Source organism: Hippocampus guttulatus, chromosome 3, assembly GCF_054856545.1.
Source record: "Hippocampus guttulatus isolate MCC_2025c chromosome 3, RoL_Hgut_1.0, whole genome shotgun sequence".
NCBI classification, from domain to species: Eukaryota; Metazoa; Chordata; class Actinopteri; order Syngnathiformes; family Syngnathidae; genus Hippocampus; species Hippocampus guttulatus.
The window spans coordinates 5,735,869-5,756,846 of NC_141263.1; the positions used below are offsets into that span (position 1 = coordinate 5,735,869).

A 20,978-nucleotide genomic window follows, 5' to 3' on the forward strand; every position below is an offset into this window, starting at 1 on the left:
TATTTTTATGACTAGTAAAAATAATAATAATCGTGAAATATCATAAAATATACCCAAGGGGCAAAACTAGAGCCCCTTTTCCAGTGTGCGTACTGGGAGAACTACAGTATATGTTGTCGATGTCAATAGCAGGGGTGTCAAACTCATTTTTGTCGTGGGCCACATTTTCGTGGCAGTTTCCCTTGGAGGGTCGTTATGACTGAAACCATATAAAAAAGTCAATAATCATACTTGATTCAACTATTGTTTAAGTTACTGTAATGAGGGGTTTGGTCACAAAAAATGCTTACAATATGTCTCTAATTTATTAAATATCAGAATTTTAAATTTTGGTAGAGATTTTAGCAAGCATCACGTCGTGTTTGATATTTGATTTGCTTTTGCGGGCCAAATAAAATGATATAGCGGGCCAGATCTGGCCCTCGGGCCTTGAGTTTGACATCTCTGGTCTATAGGCTTTCCTCTAACCCACAAATTGCCGACTCGCGACCCGGGGGCCATCATTGGTCCGCCGCTAATTATATCTAACCCTCCAGACCAGGGTTCCCCAACCGCCGGGCCGCGGCCTGCTACCAGTCCGCGGGTCATTTGGTGCCGGGCCGCACAGAAAGAATAAATAACCTACATTGCTTCCGTTTTCTTCATTTCTGAATCGGAAAGGTGTTTTATTTTGAAAGAACTACCGGATTCTCTGTTATATCAGTCGACAGTATGTCATTCTTGACGCAGGTGAATACGCGCTTCTCGGTCATGTGATTACCGCATAAAAAACAAACGTCTTTGAAAAGTTTTTCGGGAAGGGGAAAAGGCCCTGCCAGGAGACAGAAGAGGAGCCTATGACTTTCAAGAAAGAGAAGGCTACATTTAATAGACAGTATCAGGAGTCCTATTTCAAATACGGCTTTATCTCAACGGGAGATTCACAAGCACCAAGCCTACTCTGCATAATAAGCGGGGATGGTGAGTCGTATTTTTCGTGCACTTTTTATTTGCGGCCTATCTTATTTTGAAGGCACATTTAAACGTTACCGTAGCGACCAGAGAATGTTGCGGCCAGATAGGACGTTCCTCGTGTCATGATTCGTGTTTATTATTATGTTTCGAAAATACCACACTTTTCATGCAGGTCATGTCATATTATACACGATTGCTAAAGGCCGGTCCCTGAAATTAATGTCTGACATGAAACCTGGCCCGAGGGGCAAAAACCTCTGCTCCAGACGATGTTGCGGTCTTGTCTTGGTTTATTATTACGGATGAGATTCGACTCCGAATTATTCACACAAATAGATTTGTGATCTTCATGTGATTTTCACATTTTTGAGATCCACAAATATACGCACGATTTACACGTGTTTGTTCATGTTGTGTGAGCATTTATCATGACTTACCATCTGTATACAAGCCGGGAAGCAAAATAGCAACATAATTTGTTTCCCTTCAGCTAGTTTTGGCTTGACTCGGAAGCCATTCTCCTTCTGCTACTCCCTCTTTGGCCACTGCTGCAGTGGCATAGAAGACGAAGAAGAAGCAGCTGAAGAATATCAACGAATTCTAGCTTCAAAGCAAAGCAAGCTTGAGGGAAACAAATTACGGTCCAATTTTCTTTCCCGACTTGTGTTCAATAAACACATAATAGAATATCCGATAAAGGCTCGTATTCCATTTTTCAATTTCCAGTTTTGAAACGAGAAAGGGGAGATGGCTCGTTCACGTTCATTGGACACAGCAACAATGCGGATGGCCTTTTATCGTCTTGAATGTTTACAATTGCCGCACGCACGTGTGTGTGTGTGTGTGTGTGTGCGTGCGTGCGTGAATATTATGAAACCGCCTGACGTTTGAATTGAAATTGAAAATAATGGAGAAGGATACATCGTCGATAGCGAAGGGGTTATTTGAGTGGCATATGTATTAATCACGTGATAAAAAAACAAATAGAGAGAACAATAAAATAAATGACGTAGCATTGCAGGACATGATGATGAACACCTCAAAGTATTTTATTTATTGTTACTTGGTTGTCACTATATCAGTGTTACCTTCAGGAAAGTTCCTCTATTTCTGACTTGACTTGAAACTTTGAACTTTAGAAAATGAATCACCGTTAGTATCCAGTTATGAATAAAAAAATATGACCAATACTGTCAAAAAAGTGAACACACACAAAGACGGCTGGGATAGGCTCAAGCATCCCCCCCCGACCCTCGTGAGGATAAAGCGGATCGGAAAATAGATGGATGGATGGAAGTCTGAACCTGCAGGGAATGTGCATGCAGGTTACAGAGCTGTGATACAGTGCAATAAATAAAGAGAATTTTAAAAAAGTTTCTCGCAACAAGCTGCCTTGAATGCAAACTTGATTGTGATCACATTGAAAAGGCAAATTTTGTGTGTCCTATCCTCTAAGAGTGCACAAAGTAAAAGATAATGCAAGTGTGTGTGTGTGTGTGTGTGTGTATTTATTCATTTTTAATTCAAAAGGTTCCTACCAGCTTGTTGGAACATGACCATAGTTTGCGGTGTTGTATGAACCGGCAGGGAGCGGGTCCGTTGCACAGAGCTGTGGGTTCGACTAGGCATGCTGTTGCTGCCCCCAGGATTGGCGAACCATAGACCCTGAAGAAAAAAAACAAACATAAAAAGAAGGCCATTTAATCGATTTGTCAGAGTTTTTAGATGAACCACTACGTATGTATCGAGCCACTGAACACATCATCACTTGATATCAAAGATAATTATTTTGTAGTTAACTTCATACAAATACAAACAGTTGGGTACTTGGGGTCTGTGGAGGCTTCACCCAAGCAAGGTTCATTTGAAGTTTGCACACGGACACGAACAGCTCCTGCCCCCCAGCGGAGGGAGTCTCTTGAGTTTCCAGAAGTCTCCATCGTATCACAAAGCTCCAATGGATGGGTTGCTAGTGATTCTCTTGCAAAAATATTCAATGGAAGATTTGAAAAAGTTGCTGGCTATAGTGACAAGCGGCGCAAATGGAAGAATGTCACAGACCATTTATTAAGACATTTGGGAATCTAAATTTTAAAATGTATTGTCTCCATTAAGGTATCTTGTTTTTTTGTGTTTTTTTACATGCCGTAAATATTGATAAATTCTCCAGGTACTTCCTCCAATATACCAGAAATTAAGCTTCTTAGGTGAAGTGAAGTCTCTAAATTGTAAATTTTGTGTTGAGTCTACGCTCTGCGATTGGGTAGTGACCGGTCAAGGGTGTACCTTGCCGGTGGCCCAAAGTCAGCTGCAATAGGGGACTTGCAACCGTTCAGAGGTTAGACGGCAAAGTAATTGGATGGATGGATGAAGGCACTGCAAAAGTCTTTTTGAATTAAAGTATTGTTCCCACATTTCCCCATGAGAAAATTGAGTGAGGTGATTTGGAAGTCCAACAGCATTTTGTTTGATATGGGAGGTCCCACTAGCCTCTGCATCAAATAACTACAAAGATCATTCAAATAAAGGAACTGTGGGATTGTGTGTGATAAGAACAATAGGCATAAAAAGCATGCCATTTTCTGTCGAAAATACACACATTTCCAAGCTAATACAAGATCAAATTATGAAATACATTCTTCCATTTTTAAATAACAAAAAACATTTTTTGCTTGATATTCCTTGTTGATTCGGGGGTGTAACGATATGGATATGGGTGTGTTTGCCCCGCGATCAAGCTACATCGATAGGCACTGGACTCTTGCACATCAATGCTGGCCACACATCAACACAACATTAAGTAACAGATAGATGGAATCAATATAATAAATAAAACCAATTTGATTAGTTATTTTCCATTCAGTTATGAATGTTATTTTTAATAAACATATTATTTTTTTTGCCTGATGTAAACTCTGATTGGCACCGGAGGTTTACGTCATGCAGGCAACACAGACAACAATAGATCAGCATAAATGATCGTGGCGAGGAAGAAGATTTTTCAGACGAAGCTCTTTGTTAATTTTTGTGGAAACCTTCTGGAATTGGTAAAAAAGGAGATTATCTTGACAAGACGGTTGCCGTGTATGCAAATGCAGAATTAAATAAAATGGGAACGGTACTATTTGTCAACGCGTCTCAGCCGTCGCCATGGCATCAAAAACGGCAACGAACCTGTCGTGAATCAACAGCGGCAGCAAACGTGCCGCCAAAAAAGTGCTGTCGTCTTATTTATTCCAAAACTGGATCATAAATCTCCCCCTGCTGAAAGAATTACTTACTATTGCGGGGCATGCGGAGAAGTACCTTGCTGCTCGATCCTTTGACCAGCTAATGTTTTGAAAAATATGCAAGCCTTTGGCAAAATTGTTACACACAGTTGTTCTTCAAACAAAACGGTCACAACATGCTAATTACATGTGAAAATATACAACTTTAATACTTTTTTGTGCCACGAAAAGAGAAAGGTTGAATACAGTATCGTTCAGACATACTAAACCTTTCATCAAAAGGTTTTGCTAACATTGATGTTTTAATGCAAACAAAGAGCTTATTCTGATTATGGGGTAAGCTAGTGTGTAAAAAGAGAACTAACTTGTTCTGATATCAATGTTTTGGAATCTGTAAAGCTGAGTTGGTTTTAAAATAAAATGCAATGAAACAACATTCTATTGTGTTGATTTGTAGTGGTCTTTAATTAGTCGAGATTTATTTACAGAAAAGTCACCGTTACTATACCACAGTACTGTGCCAATATCGCCTTTAATGTATCGAATTGTATCGTTCCAAAAAAGAGATACGCGGTACTGCTTTGTGTCGAATCGGAAATATATGTAAACAGGAAAAAAAAAAAAAAAGAGCAAAAACAGATTTTCATGCTATCAGTTGAACAGAGAACAGAAACCCCTTCAACACTCCTTTATGGACATCCAGCTGATACAAAATTGTCAGTCTCCGATGCTAGCCACACAAATTCTTCACAGTAACCTGCCTAGCATACCTCCGGCACTACAACTTCCTCCTCCCCCTTGCTCCCTCTCCAACCCCGCCTCATGGCCCTCCAGTGCCGCAGGCCAAGGAAAAACAGGAAATGCCTATGCACTGTTCTCACTGCTTCTCTCGCTCTTTCTCTCATATACAAACGTAAATACTATCTCTCTCTCTCTGTCGGTCTTTGCCCCTCCCTCACCAACATCTCGGCCAAACTATGACTCACATCGCTCTCTCCCTAGTTTCCTCTGTACACATCCACAATTCAGACACACAAGGATGTATGGGGAAAAGGAACTGAGGTATTTCCTCCCATTGTATGGGATGAGTAAGCGTGAGAGAGCGAAGGAGACCTCGGTTTACAACGAAATGGGTCAGCCCAAACCAAAGTGTGCCAGGATGAGCCTGAAACACCTCCTCCTGTTTCAACGCTCAGCACTGACGCAAGGTTTGTGGTATGTGGAGTGACTTCCCTAAAGTTCCATCCACCTCGTTTCATTCGTCAGACGCCAACGCTACTCCCTTATCCTTTGTCTGTATTCTTGCAATCGGGGGGGGGGGGGGGGGAAATAAAACAGCAAACACATTTTATAAGGATAAGTCATGAAGGAAGTCAATCTGCTCTCAATGATTTCACTCACCATATTCTGTGTCAGTTTGTTATGTACCTTCATCTTTCATTTAATGTCATGAATGCTCACAAATAACAGAAGAATTAAGAACATGCTGTCGCCAAATATCAAATATGTGTTTACGTTTAAAATGTTTTGAGTTTGAAAAAATGTATTTGTTTGTTGCTGGAACAGACCTTCCAGTTATTCCGACTCACCTGTCTCCCCTGCTTGGGGCCTGTGGGTGTGCTGCTGCTACTGCGAGGTGTGGGTCCCAGCAGGCCACTGCTGCTGAGCAGGCCGAGCCTTGCACCCGGTAAACTCCGAGAGGGCATCTGGAACTGCCGAAGGCTTCTTCGTGCCATAACACTGCTTCCAACACAGCTTGTGGTCGGGAGGGAGTTGGATTGACCAAACCCGCGACTGCTATGGGACAAAACATGTCATGTCTGATGGATCGGGTTCACAGCAAAACGCAACCGCAGAATCATAATGTATACAGTAACGAATAGGCAATATATACCTCCTCTGTGTTCGGTAACCTGCAACGTCAAGGAGCGTTTTTCTCGGAATGGATCTAAACAGCCTCTGGACCTGCTGTTTCCATGACAACAGCCTCTTCTTCTGTGTTTCACTGAAGGACTGATGGTCAAGGGAAGACAACAGAGTTCAATCGGGTTCATGACTGTGGTGTTGAAACTGAGCTCTGATTAGCTGTGCATCATTCAATACAACTGACAGACCATTTAAATGTTGTCACTGACTAGCAGTTCTACTGTTAAACTTTACAGGTACATGACATCTGTTTCCCCTGGAAGTGTATTAAGCTATCATAGTTACCGAGAGAATTATTAGTCCTTCAAGAATGCTGACTTCGTCAAATTAAGCCAGGGGTCGTCAACCCAAAATGTTGAAAGAGCCATATAGGACAAAAAAACAACAACAAATATGTCTGGAGCCGCAAAAAAATAACAGCCTTCTATAAAACTTACAATGAAGGAAACACATGCTGTATGTATGTAGGAGACTGCACTGTCACGGAATTGTTTATGTTATTCATTCTTTTGTTGTGTGTTCACAAACGCCCCCATAGAATTTATTTTGTAATTTCCTCACTTGATTTTTTGTTTTGGTGCATTATTTTCGCTTTTCTTAGTGTCAGTGAAGTGATCATTAATTTCCGTTTTTCTGAGGCTGTCTTTGAACGCCTCTCGAGTGAACGAGAAGAGAGAAGGCACGGAGTCGGAAGCAGACATGTCTGTGTTTGTCGAGACTGTTAAAAGCATAAATAAAGTGGACGTTTTAAAAAACCAACACCACGGCTCTCCTTTTTCGGAGCTGCAACATGTATCTATATCTACTTGAGCTATATTAGCCTACTATCAAAATCTTTTTCCATTTTCAAACATTTTTTATAAAGCTCCAGGGAGCCACTAGATGTAGCTAAAGAGTCGCATGCGGCTCTGGAGCCGCGTGTTGCCGACCCCCGCATTAAGCAAATACCTCCATCATGTAATTCACGAAAACGATGTATGAACAAAACCAACACTGGAGAAATCAAACCATGTTGGATATTAGTGTCTGGTTGTCAAAACATTTTTTGTCATGGCAATGTGTATTGTACCTCATGTATAAGACACTTGTCAATGAGTTGTAGGTAGGAGCTGATGCTGTCCTCATCTGACCTTGAAACCAGTAGCTGAGTGCAAACTGAGATCAAGATTGGAAATAATCAACTATTTTTATTTTATTTTTTTAAATCATTTCAATGAAGAGCCTCATCAGCAACTCACCTTTGCCCATAACACGAGTGAACTGGCTTGGTAGATCCCCCTCTGCAATGACACTTGAGCTTGCCTCAGCTTCTCCACCTCCTCCAGCAAGGTGGGACCCGGGTGCAGAGCTTTTGGAATCTGTGTTCATGGTCGGGCGCTGCAAGGAAGTGTCCTCACCTCCAGTAAAAGCCTTGATCGGCGTCATGATCATCTGATGAAGTTCTTGCAGTGGTACACGAAGATTACTGCCCTCTAACACATCCTGGTGGTGGGAAGGGACACGAGGAAAGGAAAAGATGCAGGGAAATAGATCCGTTAGTTATTTCACTGTCATTGGTGAATTCATTGGCGTACAAAGTTTTCTTTGTGGTTACATTTGGATCTTATACACTTAGAGAGAACAAAAGGTGCCTTATTAGCAGACGTGGGTGAGTGAGTAAATCTTGCCGGGCCGTCATTTGTCATTCGCCAGTGGGCAGGACCCACATCCATCATTGTCAGTCCGTCAATATTTCAAGTCGAGCCAAAACTGTAATCGTCAGTCGTCACTTCGTCATCGTTATTTTAACCACACTTCTGTCATTGCTAAACTACAGTTCTTCACTGCTATTTTAGAATCCTCAGCCAGTTTGTCAGTCCGTCATCGTCACTGATTAGTTAGAGTTTGTCACCACTCTTATTTTAGGACTGACTCTATTACTTACTACGTCACACGCATTTGCAGCACATGCATTCTATATCAACTGTGTGTGTGTGTGTGTGTGTGTGTGTGTGTACAACATATATGTCAAAACCATCACATCATTATAAAATTTGTAATATTGGACATTAAATGTCACATTGTATTATTTTGTCATTTTATGTTCTTTTGATGGCGGCGCGGGCACCCGCAGCGGCTCCTCTTGTTGTCTGTTGTCTGTTTAAGAGGGAGGAAATTTCATCTCTGCTGTATGTTACACACACAGCACATTTGACAATAAAGTTGTACTTGATACTTGATATTGGAATGATTTCTTTTAATTTTATTTCAAACAAAAACAAAACAAAATGTGTCTTATCCTCAAGAACTGATGGTATAGACATTGTAGAGGAGTGCAGTCACTTCTTCCGTGTCATGAACCAAATTATTACGGTACATAAATGTTCGGGACCTCGGCTGCAGTGTGTTTGCCATACAACAATGGCAAAACGGAATTCTTTGTCAAAGGAGCTATAATTTTAGTCCTCCCAGGAGAACATGTAAACTTTGAGATCTGAATGCAGATTCCACACTGAAGCAAACGTCTTACTGTGATGTAGCAGTGATGCTGACTTCTTAGTAATCCAAAAACTTTTTTTCAGGGGCAAACAAAGAAGGGTCAAGAGCATCATCGCTTTGAGTTTTAAAGTCAGGATAATAGATACACACACATACACACACACATACACAAAAAATTGAGTGACTGACCTTTTCGAGACTGCGCAGCAGGTTTTGTCTCTCTTTTAGCTTTTGAATGCTAATAACAATCTTGTGTCTTGCTCCTTTGGTGACTTTCTGTTGAAACAACAACAAAGCATCAAGACATATGCACCTTTTGATTAGGAGTCAAGCACATGTGTGTTATTTCAAAGTAGAGTCTGACTCAAGGCCCCAAAGTATTGATACTGCCAATACCATTTTATGATTTTAGAATCTGGTTGGCGTGTACCTGTGCCTCCAGTTGCTCTTCAGTAAGTGACATCATTTCATCATAGGCCATGGTAGAAAACAGCGCTGCATACTTATGGAGACGAAGACTCTTGAGCCATGCTGGAACATCTGGGATACACACACGCACACACCTGAGTTTTAGGTAAATGGTGAATTAGTACAAGAGTAAAACAAGCATTTTTTGGAACATTTTCTTAAAAGTTGCCATTTATAAGTATAAGACCTGTGCCTGCTTAACTGAACCCATAGTTGTAATACTCGTGCAAAGCCATGACATATTCTGTGTCTGAATATTGGATACACCGATTTTTTGTACCTTCTGCCATCTACCCGTAATGTAAGATCATCTGATTGTTCTGCTGTTCACTATATGTCGCAGGAATAGAAAGGTGATTGAGATGTATTTGTAATTGACTAAACACATTTTTTTGGGATGTACCTCTGCACTGTGAGGTCGACGCGCTAACCACTGGACCACCGCGCCGCCCTTTTTGCGATGAATGGAGTGAAATTGGATCATTTTCTACAGCATGCATGATAATCTCTTATGACACACTAATGTTCCATGGCACACTGGCAGGGAATGTCGAGACATGAATATGCGATGCTTTTGGTTACACTCTCCATCCATGTTATTCCCTGACCAGCCGAGAGAGACGTAGTGAACCCAGAATGTCCCAGGTCTTTCCCGGGCCTCCTCCGGGTGTAACGTGCCCAGAATTCCTCACAAGAGAAGCGTCCAAACCAGATGCCCGAGCCACCTCATCTGGCTCCTCTCGGTGCACTATTCTCCTCTGAACCCACTACCGCATCTCGAATGCTATGTTCAGACCAAACCGTTCAGACCGAGGTTAGAATATCTGGGGGTGCAATTCTATATTGTCAATGCAGTTCACGAGGTTGGCCGCAAATGCGCGTGGGGCAGTGCGGACACATTTGGAGGGATGGGAAGTGGGGCCGCACACGAAAAAATATTTCACACTCGCCCATATTGGGTCAAATTGGAAACATTTTAACTTTTATCTCAAGTCCGCTGAGAGAATATACAAAGTTAATATGTCACACACAGCATCCTGTACGCGTGGTTTCTGAGTCAAGATTTGAGAATAATGAAGGGGGAAAAAAAAGATCATTGCGGCCAGCTATCAATACCTTATTACTACATCACATGCGGCAGCTGCTCAAGCACAAACAGACACACACAGCTTGGTAAAAAAGAAAAACAACGCAGGACATATAAGCCAGCTTCCAATGTTGGCCCGGGACTGAGCCAAAAAGCAGTCGTGGAGAACGGCGAGTGAGCAAGTTGGCGTTGAGTGTATTGAATTGTCTACAGCTGACGACGACCTGTCAGCGAAGTGTCAACCAAGATAGATAGCCAAAGAGACCCCACAATGCCTATGCTCTACTCAGAAATTCTATCCATAAAGGTTACTAACAGAATGACAAGGCAGACTGGCAGCATCCAACCGTCACCAAAAACTAATCCTATTTACAGCGGGCAACGTGAACCCAACGCAGACATTGGTTATAAGGCAACTAAACAGCCTTGTTCATTTCTTACCGATGACTTCTGCATGTGTGCCTTATAAAAATGACAAATCAAAAATGAAAATATTCTGTGATATCAGCACTGTGAAACATAAAAACATGATGGTCAGGTTTTTAACAGCATCGTTTTGCATGAAAGATATCAATTCTGCTTTAATAATCTTTTCTGACTAGATCAGAAAATAGTTCAGAGTTTCCCAATGACGGCTTTTTCAAACCATGTGGAAGACCACAACAGACAGACTTTCTCCAAGATGGACACAATGTACGTCTAGTTACAGCGAAGGTTTTCTGGTTGCTAACATGGACAAGGACATCTCACGTGGGCTTCTCCCCATTTAATTGAAATCAGAATACTACTTGATATTACTTCACCGGCTGCCATTGCTTCTCTGATGATGGACACACCTCTGATGTAGCATATTTTGACCCTTCTTCAGTGTTATTTGGCAGACAGGGGTTGCATGTATTCCATGTCACCAATTGGTGCATTTTAATGACAAGCTTGCATGAATCTTGAACGTTATATGCAAACTGTGTGTTTATGCTGCACTTGTTTCAGGTACATTTAGAATAGGCCTGATTCCGATCTGAGGACGTCTGATTTCATGTGAAGTTTTTTTTCTCCCACATTTACATACTGAAGAGCAAATTGTACCACTTGAGAGCCATGTGCTCTGAAGCAGGGATGGCGCTCCACCAGGAGGCTTTAGCCCTGTCAGAAATCTGGGTAGCCCCAGGTAAGCCCCTCCAGGATTTGATTTGCTATTCTAAAATATATTGATACATTATTTTGTCACTGTGTATCGGGTCAAGCCTCTCTTTAGCCCCGGGAGAGAAAAAAAAATCTGGAGCCATCCGTGCTGCAAAGTATAAATGGTACACATATAATGTGTTTGAGAAGATTCTTTCCCAAAGTCTCTGACACACACTGCACTTTTTCCAGCATGTGACCATTGTTATAGTTTTACAATAACCAGTGCATACAATTTTTAGGCTTGTAAAAATCTAGGGGCAGCCCGCGCCTCGTCGCTCCATTCAACTGAATAAAAGTGAGCATCGACGTTCAATACATGCAAACTTTCCTCATGGTTATCACAGACGTCTTATTTCTGTATCAATGTGTGTCTTCATTGCGTCCTTTTGTGGATTCAATGTAAGATATTGTATAGGGAGCCTCAAAATGTGATCCAGGCTGGCATAATTCATATCGTTGGAAGTCGACACATTTCATCGCCATGTAATGCATCAGCGCATACACAACTATCGTCATGTGAGATGTGCGTGGTTAACAACAAGCCACACAACACATCTCTTCTCACAAAGGTCATGCATGGACAAATTGGTAATGAACAACACGCACATTGATGGAGTACACACATGAACGCAAACATCACCAACACCTCTGTTGTAGCATAAAATTGTTTAGCATACAATTATTACAGCACAGTTGCAGTACAATGATAATTTCATTATTTGTAATTTATTGTGGACTGTAAATGTTAATGGCTGTCAGTAAGTTAAAAAAAAAGACATACATACACACAGATATATATATATATATATATACATATACCTTATACATACATATATAAACACACACATACACACACACATCCATCCATTTTCGAATCCGCTTTATCCTCACAAGGGTCGCGGGGATGCTGGAGACTATCCCAGCCGTCTTCAGGCAGTAGGCGGGGGACACCCTGAACCGGCCGCCAGCCAATTCCCATCTTTTTGGATTGATATTTTGTTTTTTCTTGAAAAAATTGCATAGTTTTCACTGAACCCAAATAATATCACGAGCATATTGTTACTGATATATCTGGCAAAAATATCGAGATATGAAAAGTTGGCAATATCGCACAACCCTAATAAGTAATCAAGCTTTCACTTAAAAAAAAAATAAAAATCTGCTTTTCCAAAGATCATGATTAGTTTTGAATGACAGAAACTAAAAGCTTTCTGACTCACCCCTCATTCCACTGCCATCCTCATGGAAGGAACTGCGATGTAGACTTAAAGCTCCTCCCAAACTGGCCTCTTCCAGATGTTCACTTCCTCCGCTGCCTGAGGAAGCAATGCTGCTTTGGGGGGAGAGGGGTGCGTGATCGGGGGCTGGGCCTCTACTACTACGGAGATCTTCCTGGGACAGCCAGACCGGACCCATGGGATGGTTGCTCGGGCCACTCATTGGTGGAGTAAGAGACACTGAGCGCTTGAGAGGACTGTGTGGCTGGTTACCACTTCCACTCGTTAGGACTGTGAGACATAAGACACGTAAGGTTTACTCCTGTGTTCAAAGAAAGGGTGGCAAAAACATAAATTCTGCAGTTTGCTCATAGCATTTCAACACAAATGCCCAATTGCCTGAGAAACCTCGACCCATTTATCAGCTAATGAGGTTACATCAGTAACTGCTGAGAAAATTCAAATACTGGACGAGCCAGCAATCCATTTTCAATGCCACTTGTCCCCATTTGGCTTCCAGGTAAGCTTGAGACGGGTCCTGCTGAATCTGGGTTGTAGGCAAGGTACAATACACCGCGGGACTGGTTGCCAACCACTTGCAAAACTGAGATACTAGGCAAGACATTATATGTGGGGCAAGCTGGTCAAGTTTTGACTGGAGCGTAAAGTGCCTTTACACATGTGTAAGGTTTTGTGGGATAACTTGTCTTTCAGAGGTCACACATTGAGTGTCTGCTCTTGCCTCTTTATACAGTAGTTTCAAGAATAGTTTTGATTAAACACACCAAAACACGTTTGTTGCAGGCTCATTTCACAACACTTGACATTACGCACTAAACAAGGCCTAAGAAAACAGAGGCGGGCATATCAGTCCGTCAGTCATTCTTTTGTCATTATTTCAGGATGGCCCAGTTTGCCAGTTGTCATCCGTAAAAACGTACCTACGCCATCATACACAGGCACAGCAGATGCAGACTGGAGTTTAAAACAAACAAACAAACAAACAAACAATTTTGTGTACCTTTTAGTCCCACAGACTGCAATGACGTATCTCCATACTGTTTCCATTTCACCAACTACCATGCCGTGTGTATGTGTGTGTGTGTGTGTGCGCATTTGTTTTTTGGTGTGTGTGTGCGTGTGATGAAGCAAGTACATTCTCAATACCGATTGGCTGCTGCCGTCAATGATGGACTTGGCCTGCCTGAAATAATGACATTAGGATGCCAGACAGACTTTACACACCCACCTCTGCATAAAGAATCTTAAACTACTATTGGGCACTAGCATGTTTTTCTATATATTGATTCAGAAATAACGCAAATACAATGTTGAGAGAAAGCAAAGACTTTATGCACGGTTTTAAACTTTAATCAAGGCTCTGCTCCAATTTTTGGCTCTAAATAATTAGAACATCCCAATCATTACATGATTCCATTTGAACACGTCTCGCTTGAGGAGCACTCAAGAATGCTTTCCCCAGACTGTGACGGCAGGTCATCTGGATGAATTTGGTGGTAAGCCAAAGCATTGACGTCTGTGACGGGGCAAGCTGCTTCCAACACTCCTGTCTCTTTTCCCCATCCTATATGTGGTCTTCTGATTGTTGGCGCTATGTATAGTGCTTCATGGGCCCTGTTTAAAATAGGTGCCCAGCTAACATTACATGTTCCAGTCCCTAAATATTAGCCATTTTCCCTAAATACAGTCTGCCACAAAGGATACCATACAAGGGAAAGGATGTATGGCATGCTCCGCTGTGGCTTGGGCGAGGGCTCAAACTATGAGCTGGGGTCAAGTGGATGGTCCATCCCATCAATAGCACACATGACAAGGTGACAGGATAATAATATTCCAGTAAGAATGATCATAACCGCTGGAATTAATGACTTGCTTACTGTGACTTATTTAGTGACAATGAATAAAAAGATCTAATAATGGTTGTACAAACAGATGGCTCACATGTTGAGCATTGTCGGTGTAGCATAAAATAGATATGACACACAAATCTACTAGTTTGGCAACCAGGTTTTTCAACATTTGCGCTTTTGTTTGTTTGTTTGGTTTTTTAATCTCGCTCTAATCCTGTGCTGTGATTACCTCTGGTTCATCAGTTCTGAAACCCTGAGATTGCACGTTTCGGTCTAAGGCTGCAAGCAGTCAAAAATATAAGGTGATATTTCTTGGTGCAGCCAGTAAGGGTTTTAAATATGTCTTTATTTATAAACCTTCAGCTGTTTCTTACATGTCCCAGCAAGAAAAAAAGAAAACAGAGAGCCCTTGCATTCTTGTCTGGAAATATCCTGCTCTGACCATAGTTATGCCGAGTTTCAATAGGCCAGACTTCTCACTGTGTTGTCGTTCATATCATACACCTGCTGTCATTAACGTACAGTAAGATTCAACCCAACTAAATGATGGTAACGGTGTTAACTGTACAGTGAGTATCCCAGGTCATGTAAGTGCCAGACTGGAAGGCAAAATTGAATTAGAGAAACAATTAAAACGTTCCCAAAAAGCACACTGAGTAACCCCCCCCACACACACACCTGGCACACACAAACTTCTCACCTCTCTAAACACTTTTCATTCATTCATTCATCTTCCGTACCGCTTGATCCTCACGAGGGTCGCGGGGGGTGCTGGAGCCTATCCCAGCTGTCTCCGGGCAGTAGGCGGGGGACACCCTGAATCGGTTGCCAGCCAATCGCAGGGCACACAGAGACGAACAACCATCCACTCACACCTAGGGACAATTTAGAGTGTTCAAACAGCCTGCCACGCATGTTTTTGGAATGTGGGAGGAAACCGGAGCACCCGGAGAAAACCCACGCAAGCCCGGGGAGAACATGCAAACTCCACACAGGGAGGCCGGAGCTGGAATCGAACCCGCTACCTCTGCACTGTGAAGCCGACGTGCTAACCACTGGACTACCGGGCCGCTCTCTAAACACTTGTTATGCTTAATAAATGGAACTTTTACAATGCGAAACAAGGAATTACAGACTGTCATCTTGAATTAATGTGAGTGGAGTGCACTCTGTACCGTAGTGGCACTTTGTTTTTATCTTAAAATGGCTTTCCTTAACTAAAATCCTGTGTGCATACCTGGTGGATTAATGCTGTTTATAAATTGTTTTTGTGCAAACCAAAAGTTGGTTGCCATGACGACCATCACTTCTTCTTTGTCTTCATCCGCCGGAAGTGGTCATGGCAACTAACTTTCACTTTGCACAGCATCATGGATTTAAAAGGTGAATTCATCCACTAGGATAGGATCTTTGGCTAGAATGTGATGCGGGATTCTAGTAAAGGCAAGCCGTTTTCAGATAAAATGAAAAACTTTCACATAGTTATTGTCAACGTTTTGTTGTCTGCATCCTCGGGTGAGCGCGCTTCACTGACGATAATTTCTGAATGCGGCAGTTTATTTTCCTTGCACTGCTTACACAGGGCTCCGTTTTTGGGGGTAATCTGAATAACCGAACGGCACATGTGAACAATGTTCTGAGTTTCGGAATGTCTGAGTGAAGCAGCGCGCTTGGAGCATATTTCAACACTTCCACGATGAGGGAACAGGGATGTGGGGGTGGGGCAACGACCTCAAAGGCACGTTTGGAATTATGCTCCGAGCACATGCTGCTTCACTCCTCCCGTTCGGAAACTCTGAGCATTTTTTAAATGTGCTGTTGAGTTATTAAGAGTGCAGCAAAAATGGAGTGGGTGTTCTAGACGCTCCACCTGGGGACATGGTGTGCCAGTGTGTCATTGGATTCGAACATGGGCTGGGTTCAGAAATTAAAACCCAGGAGAACCCACGGTGTCAAATATGGCACCTATAAATTCTGCTACTCAAATGCCACCCTTAAATCCCAAAGGGTCAAATTTGGCCCTAATCCTAAATTAGGATTCAAGCATTGAATATTTGAAAGAAAAAACAACAACAACATATATTTTGGTGTTCAGTGAACATATTGCAGTCATTTAATGTATAATTCATCATTTTCCAAAGAAGAAAAGGGTTCTTGGGTTCTCCAGGGTTAATGAGAGGGGAGCGCGCTCTGCCTCTTCGAACACGCTCAAGAGTAGCGCACGGGCGCACACACATTTCTGAGCGCATCCCGAATGTTCATGGGCTTGGTTTTTGTTCAAACAAATCCTCCCATAAATAAATATATATATATATATAGATAGATAGATAGATAGATAGATAGATAGATAGATAGATAGATAGATAGATAGATAGATAGATAGATAGATAGATAGATAGATAGATAGATAGATAGATAGATAGATAGATAGATAGATAGATAGATATTTGACATTTCTGGGTGGTCCCACTTAGAAGGAAGAAAAATGGCAACAATAAAAAAAAAGCTAAAACTGCAATAGTTTTGAATAATGGTCACAAATGAAAACCCTCAATAGAGTAAAGCGACTGAACCATGAGGTAAGAGGGAACAATATACATTTTTCTGTATTTGAAGACAGTTGTGAGAATATGATGTGATCGAGCTTGGACAGCCGCTGCATGAGCAAAAGGACTCAATGTGGTAGGTTGCCGATTTCACTGACTGCCAATGACAGCCTTCACACTTGACCAAGGCTAAAACCACTACCTATACAAGGGTAAACACATTAGATATAATGTTGGACATGTTTCTATTGTTATTAGGGCTGGGGATTGATTATAAATGACTTAATTATTTAGAGGCGCTGCAATTGTTTGTAGATTTAGATATAGATCCAATTTTACTTGAATACACATAATTGATAAAAGGGTGTACAGTGTTTCGGGTGGGAGTGGGGTTGTTGCTGTTTACAATTTTTCAGAACAATCACACCAATTGACTATTGCACACCGGCCAATTCTTAATAAAGGCAGAGCTATGCTTATTACTGTTCGACATTCCCCGAAAGAGATTCTTGGTCTCTTTATAAACACATTGGCTAAACCCCGGTGGAACGAAAAAAGACGTCGTGGACAAGACAGCTATTGGAGTAGAAAACTATAGATATTTGGACAGAAAAAGGAAAAACATAAAGATTACGAAAGAGAGCGTGTTCGTCCGACCCCAGCGTCGTGTCGTCTCAACTAGTTTAGCTGTTGTTGTGGCTAGGCTAGCTTAGCTGTTGTCGTAGATCAAAGCTCTTTGATGTGTAACCTCCGTTGCGTCAGCACTGATTGGTTGAAGCCAAAAGACGTGCGTGCGTACACGTCCACGCTGATACACGCACAGCGCAGAGCAGCGGACTATCGACTGCTGAGTCGCGCTTAACTCGAGTGGCGTCGCTACACCCCCACGCAAAAAAACAAAAAACAAAATTGTGAACCAGGTGATGTGCGGGCAGGGGCAGAGCTATGTGGTGCCCGATGGTGGCCGCAGTAGATTCTATTAAACTGGACGCAGAATACATGTGTGCGTTATAAACCATGAAACCCTGACTGCGGATAGCATTATAAATGATAACGCTTCGATTTTTTTGCATTGACAACATTTTAAGACAGCTATTTCTGTAATGTGTGAACTCCAACCTGAGTGATGTGAAGAATCCGTGAGAAGAAGCTGTGTAATGTAGTTAAGACAGGGCGTGTGTAGCTATTACGTGAACTAAGACAAATGTACCCTGGAGCGATTTATGGGTGAAATTATTCACACATTACTACATCATTTCACATGTTATTTTCACATTTAACCACAAGAGGCCGCTCTAGACCTGTGTTGATAAAAGCACGATGAGTTTGACGTAAGCGACATAGAAGAGGAAGCGCTGCATCTTCTACCTCCGGAGTTGTTTAAAAGTGACACAGAGGATGAAGATTCCATGGGCTTTAGTGATTTGGAGTGACATTGATGGTTTGGTGAACTTGTTAGCATGTATGTTCTTTATGCTATAGTTATCTGAATAACTCTTAATATGTTACTTGAACATACCAGGCACGTTCTCAGTTCGTTGTTTATGCGTCATGTAAGGTTAGCATGTTGTGCACGTATTCAGCGTGTTGTTTTTATATATATTTTATTTTATTTTAAATTGCCTTTTAAGATGGCATGGATGTTCGTGGTGTTGGCTTTTATCAAATAAATTTCCCCCCAAAATGCAACTTATACTCCAGTGCGACTTATGTGTGTTTTTTTTGTTCTTTATTATGCTTTTTATGGCTGGTGCGACTTATACTCAGGAGCGACTTATAGTCCAGAAAATACGGTATAGATGAAAAATGAATTCAAGATAATCACCTTGTATGCAAATAATTTTTGCCATTTACGTTTTCTGTATACAGTGAAACTCCTCTCGAACAAAACCTACATGGGCGAAAATACCCCCTAATGTGAAAAAATCTTCATGCATTAACACCATTCTCATTCTACTGCCCCCCATACGACGAAAAAAACCCCTGTTGTGTTATACGAAATCATTTTCTCTGCTCCAGCCTCGTGAAGACATTCACTACAACGAAGTCTAATCCAACAGCGACCTCTACTGCTTCGTTCGGAAACGGTAACAGCAACCATCACACTGGTTTACATAGTGAACGATGTTTATTTCGGTCACATCTGCGAGTTTCCTGAACGCAACATACTCATAGCTGCTCTGCCATTGGCTTACCGAGCATCATCCTGGCCTCCGATTGGCCAAGAGGGACCTCACTGTCTATGTGTGTAGATAATGAAGCTAGATCCGTAGAAGATAGAGTGGAATGCATCCGATTAGCTGCTCAGAGTAAATTGCTTATGGCTCGACGGACATTCAAATAAACGAACGTTTACTCATATTACAAGTAAAGCATTTTCCTCGAAAATGCTTTAGTTGTTATCATGCTAAAAACCTTACGCTAACTGGAGGGCTAATGAGAGAGAAGCGCTCCAGTTAGCGTAAGGTTTTTAGCCTTCGAGAGCTAACTATGGCCATCGAGGACTATGAAGCGTCCCGTGGCTGGCTTAAAAGTTCAATGCATGACATCAGCTGAGCAACGCTGTCTTGGGTGGCGATCAAGGGGAGGTCGAGTTAGAGACAGTGAGATGGTGGAAAGAAAAGCCACCGGGTCCAGGAAGTATTTGTTATTGTTAGATTCAGACGAGCATGGACGTTGCATTGCTAAAATGGCTACAAAACGGACCTTTGGATGTCAAGCAGCTAAGACAAGAAGAGCTCTGATGCTGGAAGAGAGGGTAAAAGTGATCAAAATGAAAGACGGAGCAAGCAAAATAAAAGGCATTATCCAAGAAATTGATGTAAGTGAAAGTGAATGCTGATAGTAAATTTCGCAATTTATTTCCCTTTTTTCTTTCTACACTGACAATATGAAGTGTCAAATAAGTGTGTGCTCATACTTATGCACTATTGAAATAAAAATAAAGAGTACACATACGATTGTGTGTGTGTGTGTTTACATCTGAGATCAAATTTGCTACAGTGAAAAACCCCCTGTTGTGAAAGATTTCTTGCTTCAAACATGATTTCGTTGTAGAGGATTTTCACTGCATTCAAAATCTGTTGTAGTGTGCAGCCAACACAATCTTGAAATTTTGACACTGCTTACAAAGAGGGAATACATTTCAAAATGAATGACAAATCTCCCCATTTTAGACTACGTAAAGGTTATCTTATTCCATAAATCATTTTATTTGTTCTGATCTTTTGGGGGGTTGAAAGAAAGCCTTCACTGTAGCAAAGAGAAGACACCATTCAATCACCGCTGACTGATAGTGACAACAACTTCAATGTCCTTGCACTCAGTATAAGATCCACATTAACAGACCGCAAATGATGAGCAGAACCAGGACACAAAGTTAAAATGACAGCAAAGGATAGAAACACTTACTGGTGTTGCCACCTCCACCAGTTCCTAATGTGTTGATGGTTGCTGGTACAGAGGCCGATGGGTAGAGAGGCAGGTGTCCATTCTCACAGCCCTGCTGCTGCCAGCCTCTCCCGAGCCCCGAATCTCTGCTGCCTTGCCACCCATTGAGGCGATCGTCAGAGCCGTAGCGCTGGTGCTGATGCAAAGCGTATAGGTTACCGGAAGAAGAACTGTTGGTGGAGGATCCCGATGATGTAAGGGTAGACGGCGGAGTGGACTGATGGTGATGCGGGCCAGCAGGCGAAGGCCTTTCGAGTGAGTCTCCCGTGGCAGCGGCCCTCTCCTCCAGGTGGTTGAGCCATAAGGCCAACGCAGCACGGTCCTCCAGGGAGGTGGCAGGGTGGATGAGGGCATAGGATAAGAGTTGGCGCGACTCTTCCAGGTGGCGGCCATGTTCTATAGTGTGCGCAAGGATGCGTGGTAGGAGGCGCATATACTCGCCCTTGGCTTCGACATTGCCCGGTTTGAGCAGCGGCAAATGAGTGAGGACAAGTGAGATGACACGTTCTTTTGGCTCGCTTTGCCACTGGCTGATCACCTCTGCAGAGAGACAAAAAAGAAGAAAC

At 42.1% G+C, this 20,978-nt stretch overlaps 1 protein-coding gene across 1 annotated transcript in view; it reads right to left on the minus strand.

Annotated features, from left to right (window-relative positions):
* samd4a (sterile alpha motif domain containing 4A) overlaps nt 1–20,978 on the minus strand; it is a 64,189-nt gene that overhangs the window by 12,757 nt on the left and 30,454 nt on the right. The window contains exons 3-11 of the mRNA XM_086106350.1: nt 20,374–20,952; nt 12,549–12,836; nt 9,019–9,128; nt 8,778–8,864; nt 7,349–7,592; nt 7,180–7,265; nt 6,079–6,197; nt 5,774–5,981; nt 2,493–2,619 (exon numbers count right to left, since the gene is read on the minus strand). Of these exons, the coding sequence (XP_085962476.1) occupies nt 2,493–2,619; nt 5,774–5,981; nt 6,079–6,197; nt 7,180–7,265; nt 7,349–7,592; nt 8,778–8,864; nt 9,019–9,128; nt 12,549–12,836; nt 20,374–20,952 (1,848 nt within the window). The remainder of the gene's footprint in view (nt 1–2,492; nt 2,620–5,773; nt 5,982–6,078; nt 6,198–7,179; nt 7,266–7,348; nt 7,593–8,777; nt 8,865–9,018; nt 9,129–12,548; nt 12,837–20,373; nt 20,953–20,978) is intronic.